The sequence below is a fragment of the Nothoprocta perdicaria genome, unplaced genomic scaffold (assembly GCF_003342845.1).
Source record: "Nothoprocta perdicaria isolate Ctin4 unplaced genomic scaffold, notPer1 scaffold_386, whole genome shotgun sequence".
In the NCBI taxonomy this organism is placed as follows: domain Eukaryota; kingdom Metazoa; phylum Chordata; class Aves; order Tinamiformes; family Tinamidae; genus Nothoprocta; species Nothoprocta perdicaria.
Window position 1 is genome coordinate 269,844 of NW_020455628.1, and position 18,437 is coordinate 288,280.

General features: G+C 42.3%; 2 protein-coding genes across 7 annotated transcripts in view; one reads left to right on the forward strand and one right to left on the reverse strand.

The window, feature by feature from the left end:
* Window positions 1-14,421, reverse strand: part of LOC112952032 (alpha-2-macroglobulin-like protein 1) — a 29,948-nt gene extending 15,527 nt beyond the window's left edge. For all 5 annotated transcript variants that reach the window (XM_026044813.1, XM_026044811.1, XM_026044812.1 and 2 more), the window contains exons 1-17: window positions 14,236-14,421; window positions 12,037-12,223; window positions 11,550-11,712; window positions 10,666-10,718; window positions 10,339-10,359; window positions 8,717-8,870; window positions 8,218-8,302; window positions 7,558-7,678; window positions 6,693-6,810; window positions 5,592-5,701; window positions 5,091-5,261; window positions 3,275-3,499; window positions 3,093-3,156; window positions 2,413-2,558; window positions 2,109-2,258; window positions 1,072-1,257; window positions 338-425 (exon numbers count right to left, since the gene is read on the reverse strand). In XM_026044813.1, coding sequence (XP_025900598.1) covers window positions 338-425; window positions 1,072-1,257; window positions 2,109-2,258; window positions 2,413-2,558; window positions 3,093-3,156; window positions 3,275-3,499; window positions 5,091-5,261; window positions 5,592-5,701; window positions 6,693-6,810; window positions 7,558-7,678; window positions 8,218-8,302; window positions 8,717-8,870; window positions 10,339-10,359; window positions 10,666-10,718; window positions 11,550-11,712; window positions 12,037-12,223; window positions 14,236-14,306 — 2,113 coding nt within the window. In that variant the 5' untranslated portion in view covers window positions 14,307-14,421. The remainder of the gene's footprint in view (window positions 1-337; window positions 426-1,071; window positions 1,258-2,108; window positions 2,259-2,412; window positions 2,559-3,092; window positions 3,157-3,274; window positions 3,500-5,090; window positions 5,262-5,591; window positions 5,702-6,692; window positions 6,811-7,557; window positions 7,679-8,217; window positions 8,303-8,716; window positions 8,871-10,338; window positions 10,360-10,665; window positions 10,719-11,549; window positions 11,713-12,036; window positions 12,224-14,235) is intronic.
* Window positions 14,422-16,040: 1,619 nt separating this feature from the next.
* Window positions 16,041-18,437, forward strand: part of LOC112952033 (alpha-2-macroglobulin-like protein 1) — a 28,968-nt gene continuing 26,571 nt past the window's right edge. For both annotated transcript variants that reach the window (XM_026044814.1, XM_026044815.1), the window contains exons 1-3: window positions 16,041-16,175; window positions 16,827-17,010; window positions 18,390-18,434. In XM_026044814.1, coding sequence (XP_025900599.1) covers window positions 16,108-16,175; window positions 16,827-17,010; window positions 18,390-18,434 — 297 coding nt within the window. In that variant the 5' untranslated portion in view covers window positions 16,041-16,107. The remainder of the gene's footprint in view (window positions 16,176-16,826; window positions 17,011-18,389; window positions 18,435-18,437) is intronic.

Consider the following 18,437-nt stretch of genomic DNA (forward strand, 5'->3'; position numbering starts at 1 on the left):
AGCAAAACCTTTCTCGRTCTTTGAAACAGATACTCTATTTTTTTTTTTGTGATGGTTGTCTCATTTCCATGATCCCCCAGATGAAATTATCTTCTTATCTGCCAGCAGAAGGTTCCAAGTATGTTCTTTCTATGCAGTCAACCCTCCACCCCTCCACTGAACCAYGCATTCACACTGCCAGGACCTTTCCCCTCTTCCTATGCACAACTCCTGTGCAAGCTTCTACTCATCTCTGAAAGCCAACCCCAGTTCCTCAGTACACTGCATGTGTGGCTGCCCTTGTGCAGTCTGTATGTTACCCACGATTTTCAAGGAAACAGGATAAATCAAGATGTACACATGTAGTCGTAGTAGAAAGTAGTCTGGGTGTGGCACTCAATCGGAGACTTGATTTCAAGGTTGGTTAAGAATGTTAGACCTGAATTCTGGTGAAAAAAAAAGGAAGAAAATAAGGCAGAGCTCAGTGGAAGATGCAACATGTCTGAGGGTTTATCTGTCTCAGCCTTCTARCATTTAAGCATGTTTTTGTACTTCTGACTCACTGAAGAGCTTCATAGGGAGAGTATGAGGAATCACTCCCAGAGTCCAGGCTCTGGCTCCTCAGATGAAAGGTGAATCTCTACTGTCAGGGTTGTGGGGGACACATGTGCAAACASATGTGGATGAACAAACACAAAGTCATTACTCTGTGAACATAGTTTTTTCCCAGCTCTAGTATAGACTTGTTCTTATTTTAGTCCTCTTTGACCTCTTTACCCATCCCTGTTTTCCTCATCCTTTCTCTTATTCCTCTCCCTTTCTCAGCTGCTTTTTCAGCTTCCAGTCTTCTCTGACTCATATTGACACTTTCCTTCCAACTTCTAGAAAGTCTGGATGTGTAGAGTTTGGCAGAAGTGGGGAGCTGTGATGTAGGGACCTGCCTTATCAATGGGAATTTAGCATAGTGTGTCAAAGATCTCTAATTTCAGAAGCTCAGCCAAAAAAAAAAAAAAAAAGATGATATGTAAAGTTGCTCTGGGGTTCTAAAGGACTTAGCTCTGATATTTCAAGGTTTATAGAAATTAGGTTTACCTTCAGAAGTTCGTAAACGTCTGGTTGGGAAACTGCGTAAGAATAGCTGTTGTACACTGCTCCTGATGGAAGAGTGGTTTGAGGGGACGTGATGGTTTCCGAACTCTTCTGGATAGTACAATAGTCACTGTAAGAGTCTGTGATGACACTGGGGTACTCTTGAGGATAGCTGAACATATTGTACACCTGTAGGCAGAGAATCAAAACAATACAGGTTATTGTGTGAGCGAGAAAGTTTTAAATTTCTATGCAGAGATTCTCTATGATTGCAGAAGTATAGCTCAGATTGTGCCTGCAACAAAAGCCCAGTTCTACATGTTTTTGAGCTTCATGGAGAGCCCCTACAGTTTTCAGCTGCATAGCACTAAATGAACTAGAGATGAACACAAATCCCTTTAGGGAACAGGTATCCAGCTGTGACCATACTAAGTTCACAGACTTAACCTTTAACACAAACTGAGAGGAGACCCTTCCTGCTTATGGGAGCATCTTGTCTGACTCAGAGCACATCACACGAGCAAGTGACTGCCAAGAGACATTTCAAGAGTCCTCTCACCAAATTACATACAAATCTAGAGCATAAGTGGTCTTCAACTACCAAGGCTTTGTTTCTTGTTCAGTCTGTGATCAGAAGGACTGGCTGGTTCATGTGAGTTGAGATGAGAAATGAAACCTATCACACCCTGGGCATTTCTTCTAACATAATTTTTATTTCAGAGTACTGTAATGGATTGGTTCAGGAGTTGGAAGTTTCTTGCCGTTTGGTTGCCATTGTGGCAAAGTGCTCTAAGTTTAACAAGGAAGGACTTTGGGCTGTATTGGGGGTAATGGAGAGTTATTTTATTAGATCCCTCAATATGGATTGAGATATTGGACTGAAGGTTTRTGTCCTCCATTTATTTCTTATGAAGCCATATTCTGTTCCCATGCAATTATTTATTAACATATTCACTGTGCCTGCTTATCCAGAGCCCACAACTAGATTCTCAAAAAAATTAAATATAAAGTCAGCAGAGCTCAGCACTCGAGTGACTCACACTGTCCCTGGATAACTCAGCTGCTGGCCTCAGGAGAAGGACACTCTGGTCTACAGCACGGATGCTACACAGGGAGCCTGGTGCAGCCTGTAAATGGAGATGAACGGCTGATCCTGGGAGAGCCACTGTGTCCGAGAAGCCAAGCTTCACCTGAAATAGCACAAAAAGGAGGGTCTCAAGACATGGAGAGATAAAGGAGATGGGGGACTATGGGTATTACATTCTGCTGGACACTCATTGGCAGTTTACAATTGATGAGCTTTGCTCCAATCCATCTACCCCTAACATTTTGTGTACTACTTACATGGTTCCTGAAGCACTTGGAGACTTTCAGTCTGAAGCTATCAGCTGCCACTTGGCCCTCAGGGAAGGGGATATAAACAAAGAGGGCAGCCATTGGTGAAATGATGTCAATGGGCAGAGATACACTGAAAGTCCCGCTATACTGAGCTGGAAAGAGATGGAAAAATAGAGAATATATAGGRATATGCAAGGAAGTCTGTCTCCAAGGATTTTACCTGGAACATACTCATTCTCTACAATAGTTCTACACAGTTACTTGGATAAAAACTCTTCTGCCTTGCTCCTGGGAAGGCCACAGCTAGACCAGGCTGTAAATTAATGCCATTTGATAACAGATACCTTATATTACAAGGCGCTTTGATAAAAGTGTGCCTTTGGAGGAGAGAGTGACTTCCCTTCTGAATTTTCGAAACAGACACAGGATGTTTCTTTGGAGGACTCCTGTAATTTATACTCATCAGATAAACTTTGACAATTCTATCAGAATTGTCAGAATTTTGATCAGAAAATTATAGAGAAAATAAAAGGCAGAGGAAAGGTGACATTTTTGCCACTTCCTCTTGAATTTTTCAGTCTTTTGTTTTCTGTCAGTCTCGGATCTGTTCATGCCTTCCCCATTTACGCCTGAAGGGCTTTCCTATTGGGTCTTTAATCTGTTCCTTGGCATTTAGCTATTCTTACCCAGTGGTGGATCAAGAAGTACAGTTGTTTGGCCATGATGTACAAGCGATCCTCTGGCCAAAACCTGAAGTGGAACAGAGTGAGGGGTTGATACATACCGCTGTATGTCTCTGCTAGCAAAAAAGCACAGTGGTGACACAGACCTGATGGAGAGCTGGTTGCTCATGCCAACCTGCACTCACCAGGTGATAGAACTCTGCTTTGACAGCCCCATCCCCCAGCTCTGTGGCCAGAATGCGATAATGCACAGTGACCCKCTGCACATCCCCACAGGGCAGCGTTGCCTGCACTGGTTGTATCTTCACAGAGCTGTGGCTGGAGGAGTAGAAAGCCTTCAGTGTGAGTGATGCAGTGCCATAAGACGCTCTCACATTTTGACCACTTAACTCCTYGGAATGTGTCTTTGCCTGTAATACAGAAAAGGTTACTCAGTATCTGAAGATGTCTTACCATTCTCCCCAAGCTGAAACCATCAGGTGAAAACAACTGCACAGCATACTCTGAACTCTTTTGGGGTAGTGTCTATTTCAGTGTTGAAAAAACTCATCCTGTTTCTTGGAGCCTAATATTATCCACCCRGACCTGGCAGGCCTTGGGATAACTAGCACATAAGTGGGACAGAACCATGTACCACTACGACTTGGGCTTAAATTCTGAACTTCTGCAATGCTGCTGCTACCACAAAAGCATGGCAGATCATGAGTATGCACAAGGTTCTTCATCCCTGGATCAAACCCCATGAATCTTTTACTTCTGTCTCATTCAGATAATGAAAGTCTGGGCAGAGATCTGCCATGATAATGTATTTCACTGTTATTCCACTCAGATTATATTTCAGTTAGACTGTATTTCCCTCAACAGTTACTTTGATCTATGGTAGATGTGGTAGGGGACAACTGAAGATCAGTAACTGCCCATTTTTAACTTATATGCTATCTGCACAGAGACTGTTATCAGCATCTTGGGGAATTACAACAAGATCAAGATYCATCGTATAAAATACTGTATGTATCTTGACAAAGAAAGGCTTGTCTTGAAGTGCACAATTGACTTGAAGTTTAGATAAGACAGGTAGTAAGTTATTAGAAACCTACCCCTAAAAGCAGGAAAGTGAGCCTTTTTCATAGTTACATGGGAAAGCAGAGGTAGAGTTTATATTGGTCAGCTTCCTGTAGATGACATCTGTATTGAATTCCACTCTGTTCTTGCTTTGCTTCAGATTGACTTACAACAACTCTTTTCTTATTAGACTTATTAGACTTATTAGACTTATTAGACTTTGGACAACAAGATGACCATGAGGCAGCAGAGCKCCCTGGTGGCCAAGAAGGCCAATGGGATCCTGGGGTGCATTAAGAAGAATGTCTCCAGCAGGTCGAGGGAGGGGATTGTCCCCCTATACACAGCCCTGGTGAGGCCACATCTGGAGACTATATCCAGTTCTGGGCTCCCCAGTACAAGAGGGATGTGGAGCTGMTGGAGAGAGTCCAGCGCAGGGCTACCAGGATGATCAGGGGCCTGGAACATCTGCCCTGTGAGCAAAGGCTGAGAGAGCTGGGTCTGTTCAGCCTGGTGAAGAGAAGGCTGAGGGGGGACCTGATCAATGTCTATAAATACCTCAAGGGAGGCAGTGAGGAGGAGGGGGCGGCCTCTTTTCAGTGGAAACGGCCACAAACTGAAGCACCAAAAGTTCCACAGGAACTTAAGGAAAAATTTCTTAACAGTGAGAATGATAAAGCCCTGGAATAGGTTGCCAAGAATGGTTGTGGAATTTCCTTCGCTGGAGATCTTCTAAACCTGCTTAGACACAGCCCTGTGCCCCATGCTCTAAGTGACCTGCATGTGCAGGAGGTTTGGACTAGATGATCTCCAAAGGTCCCTTCCAACCTTAAGGATTCTCTGATTCTATGATTCTTCCTTCTTTCTTCTGTTCCTTACATCCTTGGCAACTTCTACATCTTATGCCATAGTGTTGATATAATGCAAAATGATCTTAACCTGTAGAATGACTTTGCTGCTGTTGTCCCAGGCAGAAGTATCCAGGGTGAAAGAAGACATCCCACTGTCATCTGTAACGTAGGTCTTGGTCTGCTTCCTGTCACCATAGGAGACTGTGAGAATCACCTTCTTGTTCTTCAGGGGGGTCTCATCAGCACTTTTGAGTTCCAGCTTTAGCAAGGTAGAAAACAGAATTGGAGGCCTCAGAATTGAAAATCTACCTCCCATAGCAGTTCCAATTCCTCTTAYTCTAAAAGGACTCTCTGGGCCCCTAAGTTCTCCAGCCTCTCCCCATTTATGCAGCAGCCATATTAGCTGGCAAAGTCATGTATTTCCTCTTTGGATTTTTTTGTGGTAGAGATATCAAAGGAGAGATTGGGGTAGAGATCTGTGATATCAGGTTTTYGTAGCTCAGAACAAATGGACTCCGTAGTATTTATGTTCCTGCCACCTATTTTAGACCATTTGCTGGACTTCTCATGTTTCTGTCCGTTTACTTACATTTCCATAGAAGGGGGCTCCTTGCTGATAGTAATAGCTTGTCCCCCAAAATCGGAGAGTCGTGATATCAAAGGTCACCTTGCAGTTTTCAGTGGTGTTATACTCCACACCTGGGTAAAAAAAGGAAGAGACACAATACACAAATGGGAATCATTTTCTGATCAAAGGCAGCAGGATTGGATGGACTGAAGTAAGGAGTGGTCTATTACTCATAGGGCTTTTCGGTGTAACTTTAAGAGTCACTTAGCTTATACAGTTGGCAATATGTCTTGTATCTTCAGAGCTGCCAGAATGACAGAAGTCTACCATGAGATTCCTGCCAAACAGTCCCCAATGCTCTGCATTGGTTGAAAATGTTCTCTCTCAAAATTGCCCACATCCATTCTCCTCCCATTCTCACTCCAAAGTCACTAAAAGGCAATATTTTTCCTCACTTCATCCATGTCAGCTTATGGTCTGATGTTTCTGCATGTGGTACCCATCTGAAACAACTGCAGTTGTTTGCCAAATATATGTGTCTCACTGCTTTCAGCAAAGGGCTAGAAAACATTTTCTTGCAAGAAACAGCTTATGCTTTCTTGGAGAAAGGGAAACCTCACAAGATGAGATATTTAACAGTAGCTCTGAACAAGTGGCCTTGTTCCATGTCTGGGATGTGCAGATAAATTTGACAAGGTGCTATTTATTAAATGGTGCACAACCAGGGCCTGGGTTTTCTGTGGTTGCTCTCAGTGTCTCTTCATTCCAAAGGACATTTCCAAAGTATGGTTTAAAAACAAAAGATTCCGGCCTGCCCAACTCTGTGCACTGTGCACTCTCTGTTTCTACTGTGAGGAACAGCAGCTCTAGTCCTTCTCTGCTGAAGCAAGGTGACTGTCAAAGCAGGACTCGTCAGAACATATTGCTAAAGAGCAAGCATATCGATAAAGCCTGTTCTGTAACTGGAAGAGCTCATGTTGCCTATATTGAGTTAGACCTTGATGGTAGGGTAGATCAGAATGTTTGTACCATCACAGTGTGCTCAGGGAAAATCCACAGCAAGATATGATTAGGAATATAAAGAAAAAAAAAAGGTCCACTAAGTGTGGGAAAAGCTATTACCTGTTCCACTTTCTTTTATAAATGCCACAGYCTCCAGGTTGAAATCATAATTATCATCATGCTTCTGGTGGTAGACCTTATTATTCACCTCAGCGACAAAGCAGCCATCCTTGTTTGTCTGGGGATGTAAAATTGTATCTGTTAACCAATTATGGATGCACTAATCCCTTCTGCAATGCATATCAAGGCCAAAACCTACAAGTCGAGGACTAAAGACATCTAAGTTAAAGAAGCAGCTCCTATACTGGCATAACATATAGATCTTCTCTATGGAGCCATCACTAATAGGAGATGCTATTTCATAAGCTCATATCTCATCTTTCAACAGTTATTCATGACCCAGTAGTGCAAATGAGTCATTATTTCTCCCTGGGACCATGAACAAATATAGAAGCATTTATTCAATCACAAAGATGAATGACTAAAGTTTGTGTTGAGCTGAAATTGTATACCTAGGAGGAAGAAGTAATTTCTGTCTCTCCAGAATTTCTGAGAATCAACAGACAGGTGTTTATACCAGCTGAAAAGCTGCTACCGCAAAAAAGCGTTCAGTGGAAGCCAGTTACATGATCAGTGTCTGCATTTGTATTGCCATGTCACAATATCTGTTTTGTAGGCAAATCTCCAGGGGTTAGCTTGCCTACTAATTTCCCTACTTTTGAGGATTAGAGTGCAAAACTTAGCAAAATTCCTGAACTGAGTTAAGGTTGCCACATGAGGGTGCTAARGACATATCAGTAATTTGTCTCTGAGCTGAGAGGCCCGATTCTATAGCTGATGCCTATTCCACTTTTTCCATCACAGCTTTTCTCTCTCTTTGGCCTTTCTCCTTTCTTAAGCAGGAGTGGATGTCCCATGTACTCACCTGGCCTATGTAATTCCTACAAATATTGTGCTTGGCTCTGGAAAATTTCCAATTGTATCGAACATCTTTACGGCACACCACAACCTTCACACTACCTTGGACTGGTTTCTTATACGTGTACCTRTCAAACATGGTAGAGAGGCTTAAACATACATAAACAGCAACCCAAAGGTAAGCAACATCAGTCTTATATTGTGATTTACAGTCAAGCACTCCTGCAGCCTACAATATCCTCATGGATTATGAGCTCAGCAGAGGCCAAGAAACTGCAGTAAGTTCATCAGGTGAGGTACTAGGCAGTAGTTGGTCCTTTCCAACTCAATCCCTGTCCCACCGTTCACTGYTAGGGAACACTGTGCTGGCTATCAATTGAAATGGCTATTTCCTCCACAGTGGCACTGATCTCAGCAGAGGTACAGTGCTGTAGGGCACATCCCACATTGAGGAAGTCCATAGTCACACTGTCAGGCTCATAGACAAGCAAGAGACAGAAGAGGGAGAAAGATGGAAGTCCAAGAGAATTCCTTAGTGCTGTATACTAAAGTACCAGATTTTAAGGAGGGGAAGGCTTAGCAGAGATCATTTTGAGCTCAATTATTAATAACTATGCAGTTTCCAAACCAGTTAGAATGCACTTTCTGCCTAGGTAAGTCCACTCACATGCCACAAACTTGGAGACGGAAGTTATCCTCCAAGATGGTGACCACTTGAGGCATCTGGATAGAGACACTGAACTTGGGTAGCACTGTGAGAAAGTAAGAGAAATAWAACACAGTGAAGAGAGAGAGAACTAATTTGTTCCATCTTCTCCAGATGAGTGTTCACAGAAAAGGAAACTCTCCCTTCATTCCCTCATTCTGACACAAACAGAATAAAGCCTGGTAGGAATGCACTGCTAGCCCAGACAGGAGGGTTCCTTTCACCGGTCACAGCTGTGGGACAGTGCCCCAATCCTTCCTCAGGACAAATGACAGGAGAAAACTAGGGTCAGACTGAAAGTCAATGATTAAACCTACTGGCAGGTAGCTGGACATATCAGTCACTRGCATAGTTAGCACAGCTCTTCACAGTGGCAAGGCCTGTTTATCTCTATGTGTGTGTGGGGGGACAAGTCTGGAAGGAATGTGTCTTTGCTGCTGTTGCTTACTAAGATGCTTACCATATTCCTCTACCCTGAAGGCATGAGTGTGGTCAGATGTTTTGATAATGTATTCTCCAACTGGTGCTTCCGCAGACAAAGGGAAGGACAGATCCACAATGCCTCCCACAGGAGTAGCATTCAGCCATTGTGCGATTTGGTTTCCTTTGGGGTCCTGCATGGGCAGTAGTGGAGAGTGGTTATTTCCAAGGACTCTAAGGATCTAAGTCTATATTCTCTTTTTCTGAAAGCCTAAGTCTATGGTACAGCTGTAATGCTTGGGTGGGTTCCAGCTTTTCCCTTTCTTTGTGATCCTCAAAGTCAGTCTATCATATTATTGTTCTCTGGCTRAAACCATCATCCCACTGATTGCTGCAAAGCCCTGATTTGCTGCCTGCCTGTCTCACTAAGATGTACCAACTGCTGATAGTCCAAGTGGTCCATCTGCAAGAGGGACCTCAGTATCTTTCAGATCTGGATGTAAAGATATATAAAGATATTTGTACTGGATGATCTCTAAGGTTCCCTTCCAACTTTAAAGATTCTATAATTCTGTGATCCTGTGGTGATTTGAGCTGGCATTGCTCCTGGGTCAATGTAGATAGGGTCAGTCCTGACAGCACATACTTTCTAAGGCATAAGAAACTTTAAAGTGATTACAGTGTTATCTGGTATCTTAAATCCATTAGAAGGTCTGTGGAAATGGATTTAGCAGTTTGTGCAGGATGACTGTAAGGCCAGGATACAAAGACTTGAGGATGCTGAGCAAGGAGTGTGAGACTGCAGGGGCATTTGGAGACATTATTGATTGTGATGCTCAGTCTTTGGTGGACAGTGTTCTCCTAACTGCTGGTTCTTGGAAATAAATGGGCACTTTATAAAACTTCTAAAATAAATGAGAATTATTGCCTGAAACAGTGAAGATGGATCCTTGTACTACATTTGTATAAACTAGCATAAAGCATTTCATTAGGTGTCTGAGAAACTTATTTCTGTATTGATTGCTTGGTGGATGTAGTGGGCAAATGTGCCTTAACAAATTTGAACTGAGACTCTGCTATGTGGGGTTTTACAAACCCTTCACAGCTTTTGGGCACGTTTCCTCAGTTCAAATGACTGAAGTGTATATTTTACCTATAATCTTAAAAGCAAACTAAGAGATTATGAGGGGAAAAAATAACCAGAGCTGTTTTGGGAAGTTTCCCTAGCTTTGTGGCCACAACATAAATGCTCAAACTTTTATTTTCTATATGTTTAATATAAGAATGTTTTTAAAGAACTGCCTAAGGTATTCACAAATCTCCAGTTTGCAGCCTCAAGGGATTAATGCTGTGCCCCTTCAGTAAATTTGGTGGAGAGGTAACATTTATTGTAGAAACCTCTATTTTATAGAAATCTCAGGATATCTATAAAATAGAGATAGAGGATATCTATAAAATAGAGATATTTTATAGATATCCTAACACTGAACTACAAAACTTGTGCGGACATTAATGGAAAGAAGGGCAAGAAGGCAAGGGCTTTTCTCATTCATTCTGAAGTAAATAGCCTTCTGCATCTATTTCTCCCCACCACTATCTCCAACCCTTTGCTTTCCCCAAAGCAAAAGGAGATCACTACTTTCTTAAAAAGTAGATATTTACCTTCATTTCCACCTGGAGATGCTGTGAGRAAGAAATAACAAAATTATTGGTAAGATGATTTCATGTAAATTACCATTTGCATCCCTATTTTTTTTGTCTCCCAGACACCCATGAATCTTCCCTAAACAATTCACAGGTGCTGCCCCAGCATTGTGAGCAGTATCTGTGTAGCAGGAGATGCCCAATGTTGTTTGTAAACACTCCAAATAAGACTGAAATTAAGTGTCAACAGATGGCCTTCTGACTGTGCCAAGAATGGATCCAGAACTCTTGGAGTCAGACCATGCCATTTTCAGACTTACCAAGATTTTGCCCCTCTTGACTTACCGGTTCACTGCTGGCAATAAAGTTCTGATCCAAGGTTACGGTTCTCAACTTAACTACAGAGCAAAAGAAAAACAGGATGATTTGAAATCAAATCAAGCCCATTAATAATAATAGAGATGGATTCCTAAGAAACATGTGCCAGGTTGCTTCCTTCAGAAGATGTGGACAGAATTCAGAGCCAGTGACTCTTGGCCCTGTGTTCAAAGATCTACTATGAGATCTCATCCCTTCTAGAAAAGAGGGGATGGAGTGGTAATGTGAGGTTTGGGAAGGTTGACTGTGCTGGTGAGAAATAGCACATTTTACAGACATTGGACCTGAAATAGGGCCATCACTCTTGCCAGCAGAGATGATGGAGAGTCATGCCAGCAGGGATGATGGAGAGACACAGGGAAAATATTYGTGGCATAATTTTTGTGCCATAAAAATTGTGGCATTTGTTCAGATTGCCCTGTGGCATTCTGAACTGCATTAGAGTGGTGATGAAGTCTGCAGGTCAATGATCTTTTTAGGCAGACAGTCTGTGGGACAGAAGGATTTAGGGCAGTCACATACTCTGTATCTGCAAGAGCTCTCAGGAATGCAACATTATTTTGTGAGTCTTTTCTCATAGGTCAGCCAAAACACACAAACCCTGTTCACACTGGCATGCTGTCTGAGCATGAATAGTACTGGGGAAAACATGTGCCRTACAGGCATATGTGGGAAATGTCCCCAAATCTTTCAAAACATGCACAACCTGGAATGGCAGAGGGAGATGAAGGCTGTGGCCTGTCTTCCTTGCAGAGCAGACACCACTCAGCTGCCTGCTCCAAGAGATAGYGGCTACCCAATCTGTTGTGGTCTGACCATCTTTCTAATAAGACATGGAATTCTATCCGTACCAATCTGTCCAGGTTTGTACACGGGTTTGTCTGTCTGGATAAAAGTCTTCTTTTCTACATGCTTGATTAGGACTTTCTGTTTCTTCTGAAACTCTGAGTTGGCTTCTAGGAATGTGATGACAATAAAAGCCACTTCATATGGGTTTCCAACAGGAGGAGGGACCTGCAGGCATAGTTGTAAATAAACCATCATTCAGGATCTTGGATCCACAGGCTTTTCAAATAATGATTTTGATACAGACTCTATATTGCTCTTTTACTTGCCCTGAAAGATCTCAGAACAATTTTCAAAATTTTTCAAAATAATCCAGAAGAGCAAAATATTAATAAGGTCCAGAGCAGGAAGGGCATTGTCAGTGCTATATATATACTGAAGGAGAAGATTCATTGCCCAAGGGAAGGCACAATCCTTGTCTTTCCTGTCCAGCAACATCAGAACTCATATGGTATTCACCCTGCTGACAGCTCTTGAGAATCATCTCCTCACCTGGAAGCTTGTGCAATGAAAGAAGGTGAGCTGAGAGATAGACTGCAGGATCAGAGTCTTGTTCTCAGCTTTGCTTTGCAAGATTACTCTCACATTGATTGGGACTGCTTCTTTTCTGCTGAGCTGGAGGCACACTTTCTCTGAGAAGGGGTAGTAGAGCTGAGACGGTATTGCCACAGCATAATTCCTACAAAAAGTAAAAGACCCCAAGTGAAGCTGATGTTTAGGAGGATTGATTTTGAGCATGAGATTTAGATAATTGATAATAAGACTTCTGGTCCTACCATTGCAGTATCATGATACCAGTGAGACCAGATTACACTGCTCTTCCCATCCCTGAGTACTACATCATGACCACTAAGTCTGTGCTACATGCTCCATTCACATACGGTAAGAGACAGCCACTGATCTTAAGACTGAATATCAAGRTAAAGCGGAGGAAATAAAATAAGCTTGGCGTAAGGTGAAAAGGCTTCCTCATGTCACAAAAGAGGCCCACAGCAAGGCTTGGATTACACTGCAAGTTTCCTGAAACTTTGGCCATTTCACTGCAACACAGTATGTCTCAGTAGCAGCTTACTTGCCTGATTATCCGCTTTCTGTCTTATGAGCTATTCTTGACCTCATGGCCAATGCCACACATTGTATGAGTCCCACTGTCATAGCTTCACATCCTGCACACAAAGTCTCATGAATACCTGCTCTTCAACTCCTGATRTACTTTTTCTCTCAATTCACATCTCACATGTCTGTGGCTACTAGCATAGCTGTGAACACAGATAACACAAAGATACTGTTTTTATCCTGTCACATCACATTATAAAGTACAGCAGCAGCTAGGATTAAAGAGGAGCCGACATTCAAGAAGCAGCTGGCTTCTACAGGTCATCAAAATGTGTTTGCAGGTCAGACTTTAGTATCCTCTCTTTCATCCAGATTTTTGTCTCTCTGTGTTCTTCACACAGATGTAATTACTGGACCTTACCATATGGAGGCCTATTCATGGCAGTTTCCAATTCTTCCTGCATCAGGAGAAAACACACAACCCAGCAGGCTTGACAATGTAAACAGCATTGGTAGCAAATGAAATTCATTTTTGCCCTTGGCTTTGGTGGAAACAGAGGTTCTGGGGGTTTGAATACCCCCAAAAGACTTAGCACTGATTCCTCCTGCCTATTGATGGTAGACAGTCAGCTAGTGACAACTTTTGTAGGCAGGACCAAGAATGATCAGAACACTTGGAGACAAGGAGATGAATTATTGGCAATTCTTTGCTGGAGCTCAACACTCTGGTAGAGTCAAATCTGCTTGGGCAGGAGTCTTGAGGGTGGTCACATTTAAAGCCTGTCAAGCTGCCTCGAGCACCTTGTCTAYTGCTAGTACAAGGGGAACTAACAAGAGATGTTAATGATGTTTTGAATTTTCTTAGGATATCTCATAGAACCTTCTCCCTGCCATAGGGCCATAAGGTGCACTATAGACTCACTGCTTGAATTTCCAAGATCTCCAYTGCTTCTAAAGATCTCTTGGTGCCCTCTCTACTCTGGAAAACTGTCTTACACATTTTCCAATTCTTATAATTCACCCTTGCTTTTGTCTTATGAGATATAAAAGTATGAGACATCATCTCCAAGGCTATCTTTCAGGGATCCCAAGATCCAGGCTAGATTACTTTTTGARGAAGTTAGAGAAAGCATTATCACACAGACCATATATCAAAGCAATCAGTATTATCACAAAACAAAGCTTCTTCTAGCTGTCCTAAGGAAATTTTAAGAAACGGACAGCAGTAAATCCTTATCTGAGAGTGAGCTGTATCAGCCTATACAACATACCGAAGAGGAAAAGACTACTAGACTAGACTACACAAGTTTTTAAAACTAGACTTAAAACTAGACATGCATGCAAATGTTGGCAGGTCAGAATTAAACGAATGGAGAAATTTGGCAGGGCTTATCTGACCTGAATCYTTGCAAAAATACATGATCTAAGCCCAAGGTACTAGAAAAAGAGCCAAGGAGCTTTGCAGGGTAGGCAAGCAGGGTCATATGAAGTAGAAATAAAACCTTTGGCATACGAACAGTGATGCCCCTCTAGAAATATCTCTTGTCTCAGAACTTTTTACCTGTTTCTGTCACTGTCTACCCTGATGATTCCCCCTAAACCAGCATGCAGATGTGAAGCAACCAAGGTTCTTACAGCATTGCAGGTATTCCAACCACTCCAGGCAGGAGGAGGATGCTGCTCCAGAGGAGAGTGCGGCTCCACATAGCTGATTGCAGGTCAGATCCCTCCACAGAAAGATGAGCCCCCTTTTTGTCCTCCTTTCACCCCTGCTTCTGCTGCTTTCTTTCTTCCCTCTCTCCGTCTTCCAGACCTAAAGGACTATGCAGTTCCTGCCTTGATAGGGTATCTGTCCCTCTTTTGGCTTCAAAACCAAGAAGATGGAATTCAAACTGTGCATGGCTGGAGCTGCTATGTGGGCGGAGAGAAGGGGTGGAGACAATTTTTATTTGCCCAAGCACAAGAACCACTTGCCATAAGGCCTAGTGAAGTTTGCTCCTGCTTTTCTGAGAGGWATTTACTCTGCCTTCTTCTCTTATGCAGCACAGTTGGTGGCAGCAGGTGTGCTAAGTTAWTGCGCTCCTATGCAAAAGAAATGGTAAAAGAAATTTCAATCATCATCAGGAGCTTCTTTACTGGTATATCTTAGAAACATCCTTGACCAAATTCTTTCTTTATGATGTCACTGGATTGAAATTTTATTGTATGTATTATTTACTTCTTACTAAAAATTCATTCCTGCCTTGCAGCCTTCTTACAAACAATCCTGGAGCTTCCAACATAGTTCTGACCATGTTCTCACTTCAGCCTGGAAAGAAGTTGAGCGTATTAGTGTATATTTTTTGTCCTTTTGTTCACATTTAACTCGCATCTGCCTGACCATTCAAAGATGCACAGTCTGAGTAATGTTTCTGAAATCAGACAGAAGTCTGATTGTTTTTTTCTCCCTCTAGTTTAGGCTTTAACTCAAAAATCTGTTGATTTCAGAGAATTAAATATGTTCACAGATCAGTGACATGCAGTGCTTTAAACTTGCACATTATCAGCATTTTGGTGCTAGGTTAAAGGCTAGTGTATTCTTGTTTCATCAYATTCTGCTTTAAGAGAGTGGATGTCGAGCACATGTAGAATCTATGCCAAAGCAAATCCAGAGTATTGCTTCAGCCGGGAGAAAAGAGGGCAGACAAAAAAAATCCCTTCTATCTTGTGTACTTTTGGCTATGCTCTGTAAAAACATAGCTGAAACCAGGGCAAGGTGAGGATGCACACCGTCAAATAAGGTCATAAATGGAGGGCAAATATGTCCAAACAATGTTCATATGAGCTGCAGTTGCTGCCACCCAGGAAAATGAAATGCAAGRTTGCAGTGACTAGATGAATTCTGGAAGAGATTGGTGGTTGTGGTGAGGTAGAAATACCTTATTGCTGGATGAAGCTGGCAGAGGATTGGACAACKAGGGTGCATGGCATGGGGATTGTAGAGATTTCCTGAAATGTGTGGGTGTCTTGGACCTTAAAATGTCTTGGTTTATGTGCAAAGGTTTTACAGTAGAGCAATGAGGGAAAAGTGATGCTGGATAGACAGAAGCAGCCTATGGAGAAGGTTCTGTAATGAGGAGGGTCCAGATGTGGTGGGGCTAGAAAAGTAGAAAGGAAATGGACATGCATTGAAAGATTTTGACTCCAACTTCAATTAAAATTTGAATGAAGGAAGTATTACTAATGATGTACAGATAGAGTACTAAAGATGCCTTCTTCAAACAGAGGATAAGAGCTTGTGCATAGTTTTATGGAAATTCAACAGCTACCTAAGTTTGGATGTGGATGAAGAACTGTGCTGTGTGGCCTTTACTCTGTTGTTATTGGAAGTAAGTAAATATTAGTTAATGTCATTAGCCTAGGAAAGATGCAGTCTCCATACTGCAACTCTCCCCACTCTTTGGACTCAGTACAGTCTGTTCTCTGCTCTTATGCGGATCYTGTCAGCTCTCTGTCCCAGCCCAAGAAATGGGAGCACAAGTGCTCCTTTTAGCTCTGACCCTATTCCCAGCCACGGCTGCAGCAACCTTGGAACCGTGAGATTTTCTTCTTTTGATCTTGGTGGGCTTGATAGAAGGGGTTATCATTGAAGGGTGTGGTGGTGAAATGCTGCATCGTTTAGCAATGTAGAGACAAATGGCCTTTTTCTCTGGGCAGGCTGAGCAGAAACAGCTCTTATTGTGTTCAGTTAGATCTGTGAGTGTTCAGCACCACTGCAGATAAGGACCATGGTGCAGGACTAACACTGAAAAGCTACATAAGCAACATTTTGTGTGTGTTTGTGTGTGTTGTTTTTTTTTCTTCATTTTGTGTCTTGCTAATRATGAGCTGAAATTTGGTTGTGGTAGTGGTGGAGTTCAAGTCTTATGCCTCAGTCTTTAAGTCTTTGTCCTCATTTTTCACACAGCAGTCTAACTACTGTTGCTGTACTTGTAATCCTACACCAGGCAGCTTGATTCTGGTTGATGTAAGGGTAGTTGCAAGCATATGATTGGAGTCCACTGGTTTTCATGGAGTATGATACTTCTTCCTGAAGTGCAAAGGGAGCTGCCCTACAGTTCCTTTACTGTAGGCCTCCAGACCTCTCTAATCCTAGGTCTACATTTTCATGAGTGCAGCAGAGATGGATTCTGGCCTCCCTACGTCAGAATCTGAATTATCGTTGAATGTCTCCTTCTTTCTTCTAGTCAATATATGGTGGTGTTTCCTGCTGTCATTCACCATTCCCAAGAAGAGAAACTCTGTATCCACCTCAGGTCTCTCCCTGAGGCTGTCTCCCTGACTGTCACCTTGGAGAGGGAAGACCAGAATCACACACTAGTGGAACAGAATGTGGAGAAGCCAGGCACTTTTGAGTGCATCGGCTTCCAGGTGAGTGTAGCTGTGATTGCTGATTTGGCAGAGAATGCTCTTACCTTCACTTCAGACAGAAGGCCAGCACATCTCCAGGCACACCATCCTTCACTGCCTTGACATGCTGACATTAGTAAGAGTCTGCAGACAATATAAGTGTATTCTCTTACCCATGCAAAGCAAAATGTGGCTGTGTCCTATAACCTAGCAAAGTAAGAAATACTTCCCTGTGCAGATGAGAGCTTGGTCTTTTCATCTTTGTTAGACCATTTTATCCTATTTAAAACATGCTGGAAAGAAAATGCCTTTCTATTCTGTTATCCRTGATTAGTCCATGCAAATGTTTATATATCATAGAGCACTGCTTATGGAATACTTTTCATTCTTATTTCCTCAGAGGTCTGACCCTCCAGCTGAGAGATTGGTTCTAATGCTTAAGCTTTATTTGTAGTGCAAGATGTAGTTACAGCTTGCTTAGCTATTGACCTAACTTTAACTATGTTGGATGGTGTTGGTGCTGAACCCATAATGAACTGGATTTCACCTAGGCATCCTGGATATTTCCTGGGTGTCCTGTTCTTGCTGTAGTTAGCTAAGCTAACCATTACTGAGACTACTACATGAGACTACATAACTACAGCAACTTTAGCTACATCTTTGGAGAGCCATGGAGATGTGCCTGATACTGAGACTCTCCAAAGTTTTGTCTTTATCAGCACTGTGCTAAATCTCTGTGTCATTCTTGCAGACTTTTATACATGTTAGTGCCCCACTAGCATTTCAGATTCAGCACAACTCAAGAAGAAACTGTAGTCACTTTTTGTTCTTGCATCAACCAGAAAATCATAAACTACATTTTCAGTGCCAAGCCTTAGGAGGGAGCCAGTCCTGGCTCTGGAAACTCAGGGAAGTCTGCAGTTAGCAAAGAAGTGAAGTACCTTTCTCCAGGTGAGATGAGTGTCTGGGTGATAGGTTGTTTTCTGTAGTAGAGCTACACTTCAGCTTTTTGCAGCTCCCTACTTATATATAGAATCTCTTAATATCTTTCTGATACTGAGATGTACACAGTTTTCATCTGATCAGAATCTCATTTCCCTTTGCTACCTTGGTCCAGGTCTGACTTTCTTACTGTTTTCCTTGATTTGACCAAAAATCTTTTATTTCTCTGAGTAGAAGAATCACATCAGATGCATCACTCTTATGTTCATGAATCACAGACAGAAGGTGGCTGCTTCTTCTCCTTATAATGCCAACTGGATAAGAAACAGGATCATGCAGTGGAGTTTGGACTCTAAAGTTTGGGGGCTGTTTAACAGTGATTCTGTCTCTCATATYTAGGATAAGATTCAAATAGCCTAATAAATTTGTTTTCTATTTCCTTATCCCAAACAATCCAGATCCCAGAGTTCATTCCCAAGGAAACGGACGATTCCACTTCACATGTA